The sequence below is a fragment of the Pelobates fuscus genome, chromosome 1 (genome assembly GCF_036172605.1).
Source record: "Pelobates fuscus isolate aPelFus1 chromosome 1, aPelFus1.pri, whole genome shotgun sequence".
Classification (NCBI taxonomy): Eukaryota; Metazoa; Chordata; class Amphibia; order Anura; family Pelobatidae; genus Pelobates; species Pelobates fuscus.
This window is the reverse complement of record NC_086317.1, coordinates 215,774,492-215,793,764: the sequence shown is the minus strand read 5'-3', so window position 1 is coordinate 215,793,764 and position 19,273 is coordinate 215,774,492. Positions and strand designations below refer to the sequence as shown.

Below are 19,273 nucleotides of genomic sequence, written 5' to 3'. Positions count from 1 at the left end.
AAATATAGTCTCCTCCTTTACTGTGTTGATTCCCTTTATGTATTTAAATGTTTCTATCATATCCCCTCTGTCTCGTCTTTCCTCCAAGCTATACATGTTCAGATCCTTTAACCTTTCCTGGTAAGTTTTATCCTGCAATCCATGAACCAGTTTAGTAGCCCTTCTCTGAACTCTCTCTAAGGTATCAATATCCTTCTGAAGATATGGTCTCCAGTACTGCGTACAATACTCCAAGTGAAGTCCCACCAGTGTTCTGTACAATGGCATAAGCACTTCCCTCTTTCTACTGCTAATACCTCTCCCTATACAATAAAGCATTTCCTGCTGCTCTATTACATTGTTGGCCTACCTTTTTAAGTCATCAGAAATAAGTAGAAATTATGTAGTCCTACTTAAGTTTTCTAGAGCTAGAACCAACTCTAGTATGAATGGCATACAGTGGTATAATCCCCATTTATTAGATACGTGCAATGATATAGTCAGCAGATATCAAAGCGGTGTGGGGACCATAAAACCCAGGAAAAAAATAGAAAACACCAACAATAGTGCTCTCTGTGTAAATTGAACCAGGAGTAATAAATAAGATTTTTTTTTTATTTATTTTTTACTCACATTTATCCCCACCTAGGATTCTTTAGTGAGGTACTCACTGGAACGGTGAACAATTATACAGTTTACGTAAAGCCAGCACACACTACTCACATTCGCACATTACATATAGCCAGCGCACATCACGCTGTTATACTCCTTGTCTACTACAGTGACGAGGCTTAGCCGTTTCATACAACTTTCTTTATTGCTGCACTATTACTGTTTAACCTACAGGAATACATGAGTAAACATCCTATGCATTACTGATTCAAACTCTGAATTAAGATGGCTCCCATGCTCTCTGACCTGAGTCATCACAGCGGCAGAGCCACAAAAGTGTGAGGGAAGTGAGCGAGCGTGTAGTACGCATGCACATTACATATAACCTATGAAGCCATACACATCACATATAGTCAGCGCATACAAACCACACACACACACACACTCTTAATACAGCCGGGGCACAATAGCACATCACACACTGGAGGAGGACGGAGGTTTGAGACACTAAACTTAACATTTTCATTAAATTAGAACTGAATTGTGAAACTGGGGAACAAATATAGAGTTGTGAGTAAGGTAAGCTAGATATTTTTTTTCAAAATTAGCTATTTTTGCCTTTGTTTTTCCTTTTTGATTCAAGAGTTTAGGGAATAACTCTGTCAATGTTCAGGTCTAAGCAGGGTACCAAAACGTTCTAATTAAACATTGTGTCAGGGCAAGTAGATTGGGCTACAGCTTTAGTCCCTTAAACAGGTCAATATTAAAAAAAAAATAAAAAATCTGAGTTTGAGACCACTATAGTTTTCTCATAAGGAAGCAATTAGATGGCTAAAAAAGTAATGGAGTTGAAATAAGGGATCGACTGATATTGATTTTCTTTTTGTACCGATTACCTGTGAACTTTTCAGGCCGATTACCGATACAGGTATTCTGTACATTTACCGTCTTTGAAAAAAATAAACTATTTCTACACAAATCTACTGTTAACTGAACATGTTAATTATTATTATTATTATTATTTTTTTATTCAGGTAAATGCACAAAATATACATGCCAGTCATTTTTTTTTTTATGTTTTCAAGAATATATGTGTGTAGTGGATGCAGTGTGTTCGTGTGTAAATATGTGGGGTAGGAATCTGGGGTAGATAGGCGAGTAGGGGCACTATGGTGGATGGGGAGCATGAGCACTAGGATAGTAGGGGCACTGGGGTAGATAGGCGAGCAGGGGCACTATGGTTGAAAGGGAGCAGGGGCACTGTGGTAGCTGGGGTTGTAGGGGCACTGGGGTAGATTGGGTAGTAAGGGCACTGGGGTAGCTAGATTGGGAGCATGGACTCCTTCTAGTTTACCCCACACTTACCAGTTCAGGCCACATTTAGCCCCGCCACACGATAAGCTCCGCCCCTATTGCACTGTCTGCATTATCGGCAATATCTGTATCTTTATAGGCAGATACCGCTGAAAATTCTGAATATCGTACGATAATATCTAGTCAATCCCTAGTCGAAATATAGTAACATTTTTAGAATTTTTTTTTTTTTTTTATATTCTTTATTTTTGTTGTGCACAAAATGAACATACAGCTTCAGTACGCCACAACAGCGGTTTCAAGGAATATGGGAATACAAACTTCTAGACAACATGTGACGTTTGAAATATTTGGCACATTTTTTTGTTAAAATGTAGAAGATAGGTAGGCAAAAGATGGTCAGTTAGTTAAGCAGAGTAGTGATTTCTATCGTATTGTGTGGAGTGAGTTGAGCTGGCGTTTAGTGTTAGGTAGGTAGGTCATGCATAGTCAGATATGCGTTGTGTAGCGTACATATTTGAAAAGAACTGCAAGTTGATATAAACACTTTTACTAGTTAAGCATCGTTTGGCTAGTCACTGATACTTATACTGCCCTGCCAAGGCTGAGGTTAGTAAAGCTAGCATGGCTAAGTGAAAGAAAAATCAGAACATTAATGAAGAGAAAAAACATGAGTTGGTTCACACAACCAGGTGAGTATTGAGGTGATATGCACATCATATATTATGCTGTGGTATTCACCGTTTTAATTAAGTCCCATATGTGTTGCAGACAGTATGCGGAGTACGGCCATGGGTGTAGCAGCCAAGCAGCAGGTATGGTGTGTGGGCCTATCAGCCTATTTCACCCGGTAAGGCTGTGATGAAGTTGCTTGTGGGCTCGTGCGCCAAGGGGAGCGGCCGTCTCCCCCACGCTTCGGCCCCAGTAGGCCGCATTTTGATCTCCCGGCTTTGGCATGCACCGGAGTGGTGTTGATGTGCTCAGCGGATCACCCCCGACGTGGTAGCGCACCCTCGAGCGATTTCAGACTTAATAGCTGCCGCTTTTGTACCGGTTTCCACCCGCTGGGCCGGAGCTCGTGTCAGATGCGTCTGCACGGCTTGGTGGTCAGACTCCGCTAGGAGTCTAATTTCTTAACGGCAGAGGCAATTGTACAAGTTCTTAGCAGTACAAAATCTAGAATTTGAGCTATATGTTTTTACCCCTTTAATATTAAGTGCACCCACACTAATTATATATAATTTTGTTCAGGAGAAATTGGAAATTAATTTTACATAAAATATTTATATATGAAACATAATTTATTAATAAGGAAAAAAAAAAAGTGTGAGAAATTAAGAAATGTTGTTTCCGTGTTCTGTGTCGAATTTTAATGGTGACTGTCATAATACACTTAATTTTACTACAATAAAACACAATTGTATGCTGTGATGTACCTCAAGTACAATAATGCCCCCCATGTACAGGTTTCATAGTGTTTTGGAAAGTTACAGGGTCAAATAGAGAGCTTGCCCCTGAGCGGCAGGTGGGGGCCCTAAATGCAAATGTTAAACCCCCAACCCCCCAAGGGGACTAGGGGACCCCAAACCCCTAGTCCCCCTCCCACCCAAAAAAAAATAATAAACCCCTACCTACCCCGCTCACCCTAAAAATAGTGAGGGGTAAATAATAAAATGAAATCCCTGTAAATAAAAAATAAATTACCATTTGATGTCTAATTTTTTCAAAAATCTTCTTACTTGCCCAATAAAAGTCCATAATACCCGTCAGACTTTGGAGGAAAAAAACAAACAAACCGGACCCTAAAAAGTAATCCATCTTCTTCCATGGAGGGCACCGCGCAGACTGAGCTCCGCTGGGCGGGGAAAGGTTTCTAAAGCCTTCCCACGCCCTGCAATTGGGCTCAGAGTGCTCTGGTTGGTTAGTTTAAGCCAACCAATCAGAGTGCTAACAGGTTATTGAAGAGACTGACCGGTAAGCCTCTAAATTTACCTGTCACAACACTCTGGTTGTCTTGAAATCCAACCAATCCGAGTGCTCTGTGTCATTTTACACAGCGTGGGAAAGTTCTTTGGAATTTTCCCATGCTGTGTAATTTGACGCATAACTCTCTGGTTGAGGGCTGGATGGGGGGGGGGGGGGGGGACAATTTAGGTCTTTCAGCCTTTGGGTAGATAGCTCCCTGATACCCTGGGAATTTTAGGGAGTTATCTACTAAGCTGCAAGATGCACCAGCGGCACAAATAGGATCAGAGTTTCATTCATGCAAATGAAATTCTGATCCGAGCAAAGTTCTGAGTTGAATCCCCAGAGTATAGAGGATATGCTCTCTGCCTGGACGCCCCCAGGAATATGCTGACTGCATTTATTACTTCACTCTGTCTACAGGGCGCAAGCGGGCAGCACGGCATCGCACTCCATGATGTCCTGCCTCCCACATGCTGCTGCCCCCTTCCTGGCACCTGGGAAGACCTCTACAGTGGGAAGCCTGGCAGCATGACCTCCTGAGGCAATGAGGAGGTAACAAGTTGTATAAAATGTGCTGCTTTCAGTACCCCCAGTTTGTGTAGGTTTCCACATATTCACAAATTCACTCAGATTGCTTCAAATATAATGTCTCTGTTTGTATGTATTAGTATTATTATTATTACTGTGGCGGACCGCCCTTCACTCCCCGACTGGGTACCTCTGCCAATCACTCTTCGTAGTAACACTGACTACTATAAGCACCGCACCAGACACCATAACCACTGTAGCCCCCTTAGCAGCCGCAGCTTTGCTGGGGTCTCACCGTCCCTTCCCTCTCTGGACCAACACCTAGATCCATCTCCCAGTAGGAAGACTTCTCCTCCCAGAGATTATAGCAGGTATAGTGATCCAAAGAGCAGTATAGCAATCCCCACCACACATGAGCCAAGACTTAAAGGGACACTCCAGGCACCCTGACCACATCTGCCCTATGGAGTGGTCTGGGTGCCAACTCCCATCACCCTTAACCCTGCAAGTGTAATTATTGCAGGTTTTACAAACTGCAATCATTACCTTGCAGGGTTAAGTCCTCCTCTATTGGCTGTTTATCAGACAGCCACTAGAGGGAGTTCCATGTTCTTAAAACACGAAAAGTATATTAAACTACGCTGAATGTCCTCACGCTATGCATGAGAACCTCCAGCGTCGCCGGAATCCCCATAGCAAAGCATTGAATAATGCTTTCCTATGGAGAGGTCTAATGTGCGCGCAGCCTTTGCCACGCATGTGCATTAGGTCTCTCCCGCCGGCTGACGTCATCAGGGGAGGAGGTGGGTGGAGCCTGGCCCAGCGTCGAGCGTAATCTGCGCTAGATTCAGGTAAGTCACTGAAGGGGTTTTACCCCTTCAGCAACATGGGATTCCTGCAGTGTCAGGAAAACTGGTTTGATTTCCTGGCAATGGAGAGTCCCATTAATGCTGGGAAGTAGTCTGTTTAATGGAAGCACAGTCACAGAATTTATACAAGTTGTAAACTCCTCCTATGTGCCTGAGAGATAATTGAGTCAAGAACTGTACTAACTCAATTATCTCAAGGTACAGAAAAACACAGATTTTTCAGACACCCCAAAAGTACCCCCAAAACACATGGAAACCCCACAAAAGTTACATCCACTGACTGCCCCGATCTAAGTGACCAACATATCCAAAAATCACACAGATCGGTTTAGGGATTCAGGATTTCTATGGAAGTCGTAATTTGACCGACCGTGCACATGGTCATATGCCCAAAACAGTTCCATGAATTCAGAGCTAATGGTCGGTAGTTTCACAATTAACGAACTACTGAACTTAGTCAGAAGTCATACTGTGGAGCTTGTTCCCCTCATCCAGACGAACGATTCCAACGAACAGTGCCATTCTAGGTGGTGTAGAATCCGAACCTAGGCGATGATAGTTAAGCGGGGTATCTGGGAGTTTCCGTGTGCGATTTGAGGTCCATGAACTCGACAACCAAACACTGCTGCCTGCATTCGCAGGAACAAAATGTCCGCCACCTTTGTGGTCGTTCATACGAATTGTGGCCACCCAGACGAACAATTAAAACACTGCGGATAGAATTGCTAAGAGATGATGATAGGGCTTAACAAGGTGGTGGTCCATGGTGGTCCATGGTTTGTGCGCCTGTTCAATTTCCGAACATAGGAAAATGGCACGAACGAAGTCTTTTAACAGACTTTTTGCAGGGCCCATAGTCTTTGGGCAGGAGGCTAGCCAGCAGGCCCCTCCAGGAACACGTGGCAGAGGCATTTCTTCCACAATTACTATTAGCGTTTATATACCACCAATATATACTGCAGGGCTTTGCCATTATAGAAAGAGGATATAAACCAGCTAACAGTCTATGGTAATATTATTAGGTGATGTGGTCTGACCGAGATTTGAACTTGGGGACCCTGGCTCCATTGCTTTAACCAAATTATAATCGTACCTGGAAAAACTCATGGAGCATCAGTCGCAACTGCAGCATGGAGTAGTGTCCTCCCCCTGTTGTCCTGAGCATTGTAATCTGCGCTGGACTGAAGGAGACGCTTACCTGGATCCGCACACGCATATTCTTGCAGCGAAATACAACTGTTTCTCCAGTGCGATCAGTCTGGTTGTCCAAGTTGGCACCTTGACCAGTAAAGTCTAATATCATATTGGCAGTATTAGTAAATATGTATGCATTGGGCAGTGGATGTGTTATTACATAAGGCAGCGTGTTTATGTAAGTATGTTTCTCTGTGATGCCTTTTCTGTAAAGAAAACAAATGCATTAATTTATTTTCTTGGCCTTTTTCATAACTAAAGTCTTATATTTCTCTAGTAACACCCCTAGTGGCAGTCACTCAGACGGCCACTAGATGTGCTTCTTGGGTCACATATCCTCCTGCCGATCACCGGCGATCATGCCCCCAGGCAACATTGCGGTCAATATTAGAAGGCAGGAGCACTATATTAAAAAGTACCTGCTTCTTTCATCTGCTTAGTGGAGTGAACGGAAGTAGATGTGCTCTGTTTTGAAATATAAAAGTGCAAATTTTTACCGTGAAATTGGCACTTTTATAAATGAGAATTTTAAAGAGATACTCCAAAGCCATATAGCAATTTAGCAAACTGAAGTGCTTTATAGATGCATAGCGCTCCTTTAAAATACATTTAAAAGAAAACCGCATCATGTGAAAAAGTTAATACAAGTATTTATTATAGTGTTATATCCATAAAAGGGACAAACTTGGAAAAACTCATCTGTCACCAAGAGAATGTGTATGAGGATTAGGACTCAGGACAGTGAGCTGCAACCTGCATGTACAAGAGGCTGCTTCTTGTGTAGTTCAGTGCAGCTCAATGTGGCTTGTTCTGCAATTTTATGATGCATCCCATCCTACAGCAAGAGCTGCACAGTACTATGTAAGCAGATTAGATGGGGGAATTACTCTGATCTGCCGTCACATTCTATGTGTTGTTTGGTGCCTCATGGAGCACACTCTGTGCAGCTTCACTCTTACTCCAAATACACTATTTGAACACAGTTGATGAGCTTAAAGTCCCACTATAGTGCCAGGAAAACAAACTCGTTTTCCTGGCACTTTAGGGTATTTAGCATACCCCCCCTCCCTCCCTCAGGGTCCCACGCCCGCTGCGCTGAACACTTACCCTTCTCCAGCGCTGGGGAACTCTCATCCCTTTCCCGACATCAGCTTTGAATACGCATGCGCGGCAAGAGCCGCACGCTCATTCAAACAGTCCATAGGAAAGCATTTCTCAATGCTTTCCTATGGATGTCAGCGTCTTCTCTCTGTGGTTTTCACAGTGAGAACTGCCTCTAGCGGCTGTCAGTGAGACATCCACTAGAGGCTGTATTAACCCTAGTGTAAACAATGCAGTTTCTCTGAAACTATGTTTACAGCTGCAGGGTTAACACTAGATGGACCTGGCACCCAGACCACATCATTGAGCTGAAGTGGTCTGGGTGCCTATAGTGGTCATTTAATTGCTCATACATTTTAGTGGGAATCCTGGGAGCTGATTGTCAATTTCCAACTTTGAACCTATAGGTGTGGTTTTTAAATTCTAGAATGTTTGTGTTAATGCTGCTAAATGTTGTAGATTATGCAACACACTTTATATACATATATGCAGACTGGATTTGAGGTGACAAATATTTACAAATTTGACATTTTATTACAGAATTGAATCTCTGGAGTCATGAAAACCTATAAGCAAAGAGATAAACAGGGGACAAAAACTCAGGAAAGTGTCAAAGCACCTGATGAAGCAAAGATAAAGGTAAAAATGTGAAAATATTCAGATTGCTTTTAAAGGGAGACTATTGTCACCAAAACAACTTTAGCTTAAAGAATCAGTTTCATTCTCACAATGCTTTGTTTGGATTTTGACATGGCCAAACCTCTCCACTTCAGGAAAATCGAGAGGTTTCGAGATGTCGTGTGGTTTGTGCAGTCTTTTTCAAATTGTACTGTCCAGAACTTTAACATTAAATATGCAACTGAGGATTGCAATTTTCTGAGCATTTCACAATCTGACCCTGGGTTAATTTGTTGGGATGTTCACTACTGAGAAGATTTGCATCCGTCTTGAATGTTTTCTACTTTTGAATAATCTTTTTCACTGTAGAATGATGAACTGTAAATGTTTTGAAATGGCCTTATAGCCTTTTCTAGTTTGATGGGCAGCAACAATTGCTTGTCTGTGATCATTGCTGATGTCTTTCCTCCTTGGCATTGTGTTAACCTCCTGAAGCCCAGCCCATTAACTTGTGTACTGGACATTTCGTTCACATGTATCTCCTTTTATTCTTGAGAGCTACTCTATCAATCCCTGTTGTATTCTAAAGAGGACATCCTGGGCTTTCCAGTGATATGTCACATGACAGGCTGGGATGCTTGGAGCTTCCTCTTCCTTTTCATCAAAAATGGAAAGAAATTGGAAGACATTTTTTTTCCTTGGTTCCCAGGATGTTAACACACACCTGAATGATCCAGACCAGCAAACTGCTAAAACTTCAGTTTTTATAGAAGTGATCACACTTGCTGAAGATCTTTTTATCAAGGACATTTGATTAGCAGCACCTGTCTGCTAATTAGCTTCTTAATTCCTATGGAAGTAGTAAGGGTATACATTTATGTTTTTCCATACATGGCTTCTCCATTTTGGGTAACTTTTGTTAACCCCTTAAGGCAATTTTACAAGTTCTAATCAAAACGATACCTGGAATTTGTACTATAAGTCTGTTACTCTTTCATACTAAAGGAACACTATAGGGTCAGGAATACAAACGTGTTTTTCTTTTCTTTTTTTCCCTTAGACACAACTAGGCAATCCCTAAATCCTGGACTGGTAGGCCGTGAGGATAGGTTTGAAAAAACACTGTTTTTCTCATGAAAATGCCTGCAAGAACGGTTTAAACTTACCAGAACAACTACATTGAGCTGTAGTTGTTCTAGTGACTACTAGGGATCGGCCGATTATTGGTTTTGCCGATATTCGTTATTTTCGGCAATATCGGTATCTGCCAATATAGATACCGATATTGCCGATAATACCTTCTAGGACCGCCAGGCTCATTACAAGCCGGACGGGCAGGAAGCGGTTTCTTGCCTTTTCTGCAGCTCCCCAGTGCAAATCTTGCGAGTCCCGCGGCCATCAGCGTAACTGCCGGTTACCATGGCAACGCTCAGCGCGGCACAAATGGCCGCGAGATCTACACTGGGAGCTGCAAGAAAGGTAAGAAACAACTTCCTGCGAGCCCCCCCAGTACTTAACAAGCCACGGGACCACCAGGGAATACTATATCCCCCCTCCCTGGTAAGAAGCAGAAAATAAATTTTACGCAAATTACATCACTACACAAACACACACCCTGCATTATATACACACACACACACACACACACCCTGCATTATATATATACACACTGCATTATATACACACTACACAAACACACACACTACACAAACACACACGCTGCATTACATACATACACACTGCACAAACACACGCTGCATTACATACACACACGCTGCATTACATACACACACTACACAAACACACGCTGCATTACATACACACACGCTGCATTACATACACACACGCTGCATTACATACACACACGCTGCATTACATACACACACGCTGCATTACATACACACACACACGCTGCATTACATACACACACACACGCTGCATTACATACACACACACACGCTGCATTACATACACACACACACGCTGCATTACATACACACACACACACGCTGCATTACATACACACACACACACACGCTGCATCAGGCCCGGACTGGCCATCGGGCACACCGGGCAAATGCCCGGTGGGCCGCGATGGCCGTGGGGCCGAGGCCGGCAGGGGAAGTCCCAGGATCTCCCCTGCCGGTCTATGCAGGGCCGGCACTATCCAAGCGCCGGCCCCGCTGTTTTCAATGATGGGCCGGTGGGGAGATCAAAGATCTCCCTCACCGGCCCACATACAGTATATTCCGGCCGCCAGCAGGGAGAGAGGGAGGGAGCCAGGAGAGGACCCGGCGGAGCTCTATCTTGCAGCTCCGCTGGGTTCCTTTCGCGAGATCCGGCGCGTTGCCATGGCAACGACCGGATCTTGCGAGAGTGAACTCTAGCCCGCAGGCTAGAGTTCACTCACCCACTGGACCACCAGGGATGGTGTCACCGTGCCGGTCCCCCCTCCCAGATACCACCATGCCGGTCCCTCCCTCCCAGGCTAAAAGGTAAGAAGGGAGGGGGGGACATAATGCATACTTGTTTTTTGTTTTTATCTACCCCCCCCCCCCCCAAACACACACACCACTCTCACACCCATCATCCACAGCACTCTCACACACACAGCACTCTAACATACACATCACACACGGCACTCCCACACACACGGCACTCCCACACACACGGCACTCCCACACACACGGCACTCCCACACACACGGCACTCCCACACACACGGCACTCCCACACACACGGCACTCCCACACACACGGCACTCCCACACACACGGCACTCCCACACACACGGCACTCCCACACACACGGCACTCCCACACACACGGCACTCCCACACACACGGCACTCCCACACACACGGCACTCCCACACACACGGCACTCCCACACACACGGCACTCCCACACACACGGCACTCCCACACACACGGCACTCCCACACACACGGCACTCCCACACACACGGCACTCCCACACACACGGCACTCCCACACACACGGCACTCCCACACACACGGCACTCCCACACACACGGCACTCCCAAACATATTTATATTATATATATTCACACACACACACACTATAGCCTGTATGCACACTCTTGCTACGTCCCCTATACACACATTCTCTTCAGCCCCTAGCCACATTTGCATTACATTACACCACAAACACAACACGACTAAAACCGACCTTATAACACAATACCACACCACAATCAGCTCACTCTGCACACACACAATGGCAGGCTCCAAAAACATGCACAATACTCTTTCCTGGCATTTTTGTCTCCTGGTATCCATTTATAGAGACACCAGAGACAAGTTGCAAGGAAACACAGTGCAAGCATGTTATTAAATTTGCTTGCGCTGTGAAGAACAAATACAGGGCTTTTTTCTCATGCTAGAGCTCTTCAGCAGAGCTCTGCGCATGGTCTTCCCTGGAAGAGCATTGAACCAACATGCTCACTTTGAGAGGGGGCGTGTTTGTCATTAATGATGACAAAACACTCTCTGCCCCGCCCCCTTCTTTGTGGGCCGCTGTGATAAAAAAATGCCCGGGACGAATTTTTTTTCCCAGTCCGGCCCTGCGCTGCATTACATACACACACACGCTGCATTACATACATACACATACACACACACGCTGCATTACACATACACACACACACGCTGCATTACACATACACACACGCTGCATTACATACACATGCGCGCCGCATTACATACACATGCGCGCCGCATTACATACACATGCGCGCCGCATTACATACACATGCGCGCCGCATCGCATGCGCGCGCCGCATCGCATGCGCGCGCCGCATCGCATGCGCGCGCCGCATCGCATGCGCGCGCCGCATCGCATGCGCGCGCCGCATCGCATGCGCGCGCCGCATCGCATGCGCGCGCCGCATCGCATGCGCGCGCCGCATCGCATGCGCGCGCCGCATCGCATGCGCGCGCCGCATCGCATGCGCGCGCCGCATCGCATGCGCGCGCCGCATCGCATGCGCGCGCGCCGCATCGCATGCGCGCGCGCCGCATCGCATGCGCGCGCGCCGCATCGCATGCGCGCGCGCCGCATCGCATGCGCGCGCGCCGCATCGCATGCGCGCGCGCCGCATCGCATGCGCGCGCGCCGCATCGCATGCGCGCGCGCCGCATCGCATGCGCGCGCGCCGCATCGCATGACCTCTATAAACAAATCTCGGCTTTAGAGTTATGACATAAACGATCCCAGCTAATGGAGACATATGGGGAGTTGATGCAAGCCAGAAGACGGCTGAAGGAACTTTTTTAACTCGACGCTACATTCGTTCCCTGCAACACTTTAAGGGCCTCTTTCATACACATGCCAACAAAGGAGGACGATTCCTCGCCCGCCTTCTGAAAGGTAACGCTCCCCGCACACAGGTCCCTAAACTGCACCTCTTGACAGACGCCACATCTACATTCCCGACTGATATTGCAGAGGATTCAGAACGTACTACCACTTGCTATACAATCTGGCAGCACAAGTTGGTAACGGTATAACCAAGATGGAGGACGCCCGTGTACAGTAATACCTACACACTGCAGACATGAGAATGATGCACGCGGACACGGCAGCGGCACTGGATGCTCAAATCACTGGAGGAACTTGCGGCGGCATTGAAGTCGACCAAATCAGGCAAGGCACCGGGCCTTGATGGGTTCTCCACGGGGTATTTTAAGACTTTCTCCATAATGCTTCTGCCGTGGCTGACGAAAGCTGTTAACGCGGTCACTGATGGGGGGAACTTTGGAGCGGAGTCACTAGCTGCTACCATAACTGTCCTCCCGAAACCCGGTAAGGACCCGATGATCTGTGGCAGTTACCGCCCAATCTCATTACTGAATGTGGATACTAAGCTGTTCACGAAAGTATTTGCAACTAGACTTCAATCCACACTGCCATCCTTGATACACGTAGACCAGACAGGATTTATACCGGGGTGAGAGGCATGAGACAGCACACTATGACTATTCTCGATACAACATCGAGTGAGGCAATCGCAACAACATCTCTTTCTGCTCTCCACCGACGCTGAGAAGGCGTTCAAACGCGTGCAATGGCCATATATGTTCGCCACCCTGAGGAAAATGGGAATAAGACAGAGACATCTGGCATGGATCCAAGCCTTATACAACAAACCCCGAGCTGCGGTAAGGGTTAGTGAGGCTCTCACAGTCGACTTTGAGATCTCAAACGGAACACGGCATGGGGGCCCCTGTCCCCGTTGTTATTCGCCATGACCCTGGAACCCATGCTTCAGACGATCTGCAAATGCCCTGATATCCGGGGCTACTCCTGGCAAGGGCTGGAACATAAAGTCACCGCCTATGCGGACGACCTCCTCTTCTTCATCACTAACCCTAGAACCACGATGCCCTGCCTGCGTTCAGAATTTGAACGATTCGGCGTGATCTCTGGCTTCAAACTCAACCTGGCTAAATGTGAGGTGCTGAACGTTACACTCCCAGATGAGGAATATAAGGCACTAGATTCACTATTCCCGTTCAGATTTTGCGCTAGCAAAATGAAATACCTCGGGATCTGGATAACCCCAGATCCGGGAAATCTATACCATTATAATTTCATCCCTCTGCTGAAAACGCTGACAGCGGACCTTGACAGATGGGCACATAACCTTGCACGGACGCATAGTGGCTCTTAAAATGAATATACTCCCAAGGCTCCTTTTATCCTTTCCAAACAATCCCGCTGGCCCTGACAGCATCTTTCTTTACCACACTAAAATCAGCAGTTCTACGATACGTCTGGCGGGGGGGAACGATTGAGGCTTCAACACGACATACTATGCATGCCCAAACGCTGTGCGGGTCTGGTTTAACCAGACTTTCAAAAAATACCACGAAGCTACGGTCCTACAACTTATTCTGGAATGGCACACAGACCCACTGCAGAAACAATGGGTGGCCCTAAATAAAGGAGTGGGTACTACCCTACCATCAACGATATGGGGATGTGGAACGTGGAGACAGAAAGGGACCAGTGGCACAGACGCTGCTCAGTTGGAGATCCCTGAGGGAACAACCGTACATATCGCCTACACCTAACCCTCTACTTCCGATCACCTACAACCGCACACTAGGGAAGGGACTCCTACGGAAAGCATGGCCATTCTCGGAGGGACGGGAATTTCTTCCCATTCATACAGTTCTACTAAATGGGGCGCTACGGACCCTGGACTCATTGCTGGAGGGTAAACCACGAACCTCCTGGTGACATCCCGGTATATGCAACTGAAACACTATTACGACACACACTTCGTAATAACGACCGCCTACACAGAAAGCTCACCTGGTTTGAGGAATACTGTGAAAAAGCGATCTCAACACTCTATCAATACCTTATAACTGGACATTTAACAGAACATAATACCTTTCACAGGCAATGGGAAACGCTTCTAGATAAGCCCTTTACGCCCCAACAATGGGACAAAGCCTTACTTTGGCAGCATAAGAGCTATATATCTGCTCACAGTATCTGCTTTGGTATAAGACCCCGACTCTACTCCATAGGATATTTCCGACGACGCCACCGACCTGCTGGAGATGCCAAGCAGAGAGGGGAACAATGATGCATATCTGGTGGGAATGTCGCGGCATTATCCAATACTGGGAAATTATTAGGCTCAACATAACAGAGGTCCTGGGAGACCTGACCGAATGGACAGCTGAACTAGCCCTTCTACATATATCACCAATGTCAATATCTCTATACAAAAAATTGATTCTGAGACACCTGCTAAACACGGCCAAGACGCTTATCCCAGTCGTCTGGAAACAGACGGAGGTACCCCGGAGAGAGGAATGGATACGCAGAGTGAGGGACATTCAGGTAACCGAAGCGATGCATGCATCTCTTCTGGGTAGTGGGAACAAACATGCAGAGACATGGCTGCTGTGATTCGTATTTGTTTCTCGGGGCCTCTAGGAAGGAGACCTCTGGGGAAAGGGGGTGCGCACTGGGGGCCCCGGCACCTCAGGGCGGAGGCCACAATGCTCACATCACAACCCGTTTTTTCCTCGATCCAATGCCCCTGCGCAGACACACTTCACCGATTTACCCCTCGATACACGAGGCTGGATAACCTTCCCCCTCGATACACGAGGCTGGATAACCTTCCCCCTCTTTTCCATTTCTCACCCTGTCTTCCCTGCTTTCGTAACCCATACTTACCTAGTTGCACCGAGAGACCTCCTGACACAATTAAAGCCACACTCGCTATACCACTATAGTTAACCCCAGTGTTGGCACTAGGATGAAAATAGCTAAATAAGACACCCCCACACACTTTATATACATCTCCAGTACTATAAAGATGTAATGGACAGACTGGGAGCACGCGACAAGCATTGACAGAATGTCTTGGAAGCCAAGATATACCTTACATAGTCCTAGAACGGGATAGGCAACCTTCAGCACTCCAGATGTTGTGGACTACATGCCCCATAATGCTCTTACACCCATAATGCTGTCTGTCAAAGCACCATGGGAGATGTAGTCCAAAACATCTGGAGTGCCAAAGGTTGCCTATGCCTGTCCTAGAACATGATAAATGGGATCCAACAGATCCTATGGGCAATGTCAAACATCGATATACCCACTCTTGTATAGATAATTAATAACCTTGCTACCACACAGTTATGTAATTCACACCATGCTATGTGTAAAAAGCGAGGATCCGCAAAATAAGGGAGGCGGGAGGGAAGGGTGCACAAAGGAGTTATTGAATGTTATGGTAATTGATCCCCTTATATGGCACGAATAGATAGATTACACAATACCATCACGATTATTTATGACATCTATAATCACACTTCAGCTGTGGATCTGTATGCTTTTAAACTGTTGACTTTTCTGGTGGAAGGGCTGCCACCTCACCCCTATATCTATGTTGGCGAAATTGTCCTCTCATGATACTATAATTTACTTGGGACCTGCGAGTCCGCACAGTTGATTTATCTATTACTGTACTTCAAACTCTCTATAAAACAATAAAAGATTTAAAAAATAAAAAAAAGTAAAATGTATTACAACGATGATATCGTCAGTGAAAGTGACTTTTTTTTTTGCATTTTTCACACACAAACTGCACTTACACTGATTATATCATTGTTGTGATACGTTTTACTGTTGTGAAATACTAATATTGGTGTTCAGCCAAGTCTCCTGAGTATAACAGTACCCTCCGATGTACAGGTTTTATGGTGTTTACAAGGAATGAGAATTTACCCCCATGATGGCATACCATTTGCAATAGTAGACAACCCAAGGTATTGCAAATGGGGTATGTCCAGTCTTTTTTAGTAGCCACTTAGTCGCAAACACTAGCCAAAATTGGCGTTCAAATTGTTTTAGTTTTTTTGTTTTTTTCACACAAATATTAACGTTAAATTTGGCTAGTGTTTGTGACAAAGTGGCTACGAAAAAGACTTGACATACCCAATTTTGAATACCTACGGTTAACTACAATTACAAATGGTATGCCATGATAGGGTTAATTTTCATATCTGGGCTGCTATACGGTCTCAAAGACAACATAGGCCCAGCAAACCAATCTGGCACATTTCAATGTGCAAACATGAAAAAGGGGAAAGCCCTAATTTTGACCCTGTAAATTTCCAAAAACGCATTAAAATGTGTACATGGGGGGGGGTCCTGTTGTACTCGTGAGACATTTCTGAATACAAATGTGTGTATTTTATTGCAGTAAAATCCAACAGTATTATGACATTCACAGTTAAAATGTCACGCAGAAAATAACACAATTTCTTAATTTCTCAATTTTTTTAATTTTTTTTTTTTAACAATTTATTCATATTGGTTTTATAAATAAATATTTGATATGAAATAAAAGCAGTGTTACTCCTGAGAGAACTTATATATAAAATGTGGGTGCACTTTATATGAAAGAGGTGAATTATGGTTGAACCACATAGAAACACATAGAATGTGACAGCAGATAAGAACTGTTCGGCCCATCTAGTCTGCCCATTTCTCTAAATACCGTATTTATCGGCGCATAACACGCACCTCATTTTAAGAAGGAAATTCCAGGAAATTTCCCTCCCATAGTATTCCCCCTCCCCCATCCCATAGTGTCCCCCCCTTGCCATATTATTCTCCACACCCTCCCATAGTATTCTCCACCCTCATCCCATAGTGTCCCCCCCCCCCCCTTTCCATAGTGTTCCCCCCCCCCCCCCCATAATGTCCCCCCCCCCCTCCCATAGTGTCCCCTAGTGCACTTTCCCTCCCCTTGTCCCATAATTACTTACCTGTCTTGAAGCGTGGGCCGGCTTCACAGCGCGCACCGCGGTACTGGAACTTCAATTTCAGGTTCCGGTTTCCGGCGGGACTGAAAGGAAGTGTGCACAATTCCTTTCAGTCCTGCCGGAACCTGAAATTGAAGTTCCAGTACTGCAGTGCGCGCTGAACACCGGCCCACGCTTCAAGACCGGTAAGTAATTATGGTATATCGGCATATAACACGCACCCATCATTTCCCCCCTATTTTCAGAGAGAAAAGGTGCGTGTTATACGCCGATAAATACGGTACTTTCATTAGTCCCTGGCCTTATCTTAAGTCTAGGATATTCCACACATGCTTAAACGCCTTTACTGTGTAAACCTCTAGCACTTCAGCTGGAAGGCTATTCCATGCATCCACTACCCTCTCAGTAAAGTAATACTTCCTATATTATTTTTAAACCTTTGCCCCTCTAATTTATGACTGTCCTCTTGTTGTGGTAGTTTTCTTTCTTTTAAATATAGTCTCCTCCTTCACTGTCGCCGAGGGACATTGACGCTGGATTAAGGTAAGTCACTGAAGGGGTTTTACGCCTTCAGGGATGGGGGGGGGCACTGCAGAATCCTGCAGTGCCAGGAAAACTGGTTTGTTTTCTAGGCACTGGAGAGTCCATTTAATGTGTTGATTCCCTTTATGTATTTAAATGTTTCTATTTAGCGAAAATTCCAGGTTTTGTTTTGATCACAACTTGTACAATTGGCACAGTCCTTAAGGGGTTAAACCTTCTTGTAAACTTTGGGTAGTTGATCTTCTTCAAAAAATATTTCCAGACCTAACTGTATGTTTGTGCATATGCGTAAATCTAGTAAGGATTCAAGTATATATGACACTTATAATCTGCTGATGGTTAAAGAGATGTGTCATGGAAATATTTCTCTAATTGAAGCATTTCTTTGTCCAAAAAAGGTTGGGAGCAATGTACTACATTCATAAATAAGAACATCAAGTATTCATGTGTCATGATGTAATGTGTTCTTCCCCCTACTCTTCTCCCTTTTTCCATACCTGCTGTCATATGTATTCGCCTTAATGACTGGGCCTATCAACGCTACAGTTTAATTTAGCACTTCAAGCACAGATGTGGAAAGTGTAACTGGAGATTGTGTTATGTTCAGTAATGTGCTTTTACGTCCTTTATCGGTTTACAGTACATGAGGGCAGTTAATATATAGATTATAAGATATGCTTACCCGAAGATTGTTTCCTCCACATTTAATGTTGGAATCAAATTGAGGCAGCTGCATCCCACAATTCAAAACTGCTGCATTACTTGTGAGTTATGCAGATGTTGTTATACTGCCTATTTGTAGTTATTACTGTACCAACTGCATGGTGATAATAATAGACAATTTTTTTTTTTAAAGTACCAAACTATGTTCTATGCAAGGTTCAGGGGAGCGCAACCTATAGATCACTTTTTATTTTATATAAAGTACCACATTTCACATTACAGATTTATTTTAGCTGCCACCAGTGTAGCCTCTCATAGAGATCATTTTAGTTTTGGCTTTGCCCTTATATATTGCTGTAATGTATATAGATATCTTATCTTTCAAGTGTCCCTATTTTGAAGGGACAATCCCAATCTGGGACACAAATTCCTCTGTCCCTCTTTTCTAGGTGCTCCATGTATTGGTCTTTGAGAGTGTATACAAGTGCTCCACAGCAATAATACTTATAGTAATGTGTCTCTAAACCAGCGTTTCTCAATTGGTGTTGCGCGGAACAAAATTGGGGTT

The 19,273-nt window shown here is 45.1% G+C and overlaps 1 protein-coding gene across 5 annotated transcripts in view; it reads left to right on the top strand.

Moving 5' to 3' along the window:
- The window catches only part of LOC134611085 (heterogeneous nuclear ribonucleoprotein R), a 119,593-nt gene that overhangs the window by 22,289 nt on the left and 78,031 nt on the right, over window positions 1–19,273 (top strand). For 4 of the 5 annotated variants that reach the window (XM_063454672.1, XM_063454645.1, XM_063454636.1 and 1 more), the window contains exon 2: window positions 8,106–8,204. In XM_063454672.1, coding sequence (XP_063310742.1) covers window positions 8,124–8,204 — 81 coding nt within the window. In that variant the 5' untranslated portion in view covers window positions 8,106–8,123. Of the gene's footprint in view, window positions 1–4,394; window positions 4,426–8,105; window positions 8,205–19,273 lie in introns of those variants that run through there. The other variant, XM_063454654.1, reaches the window with a different exon arrangement.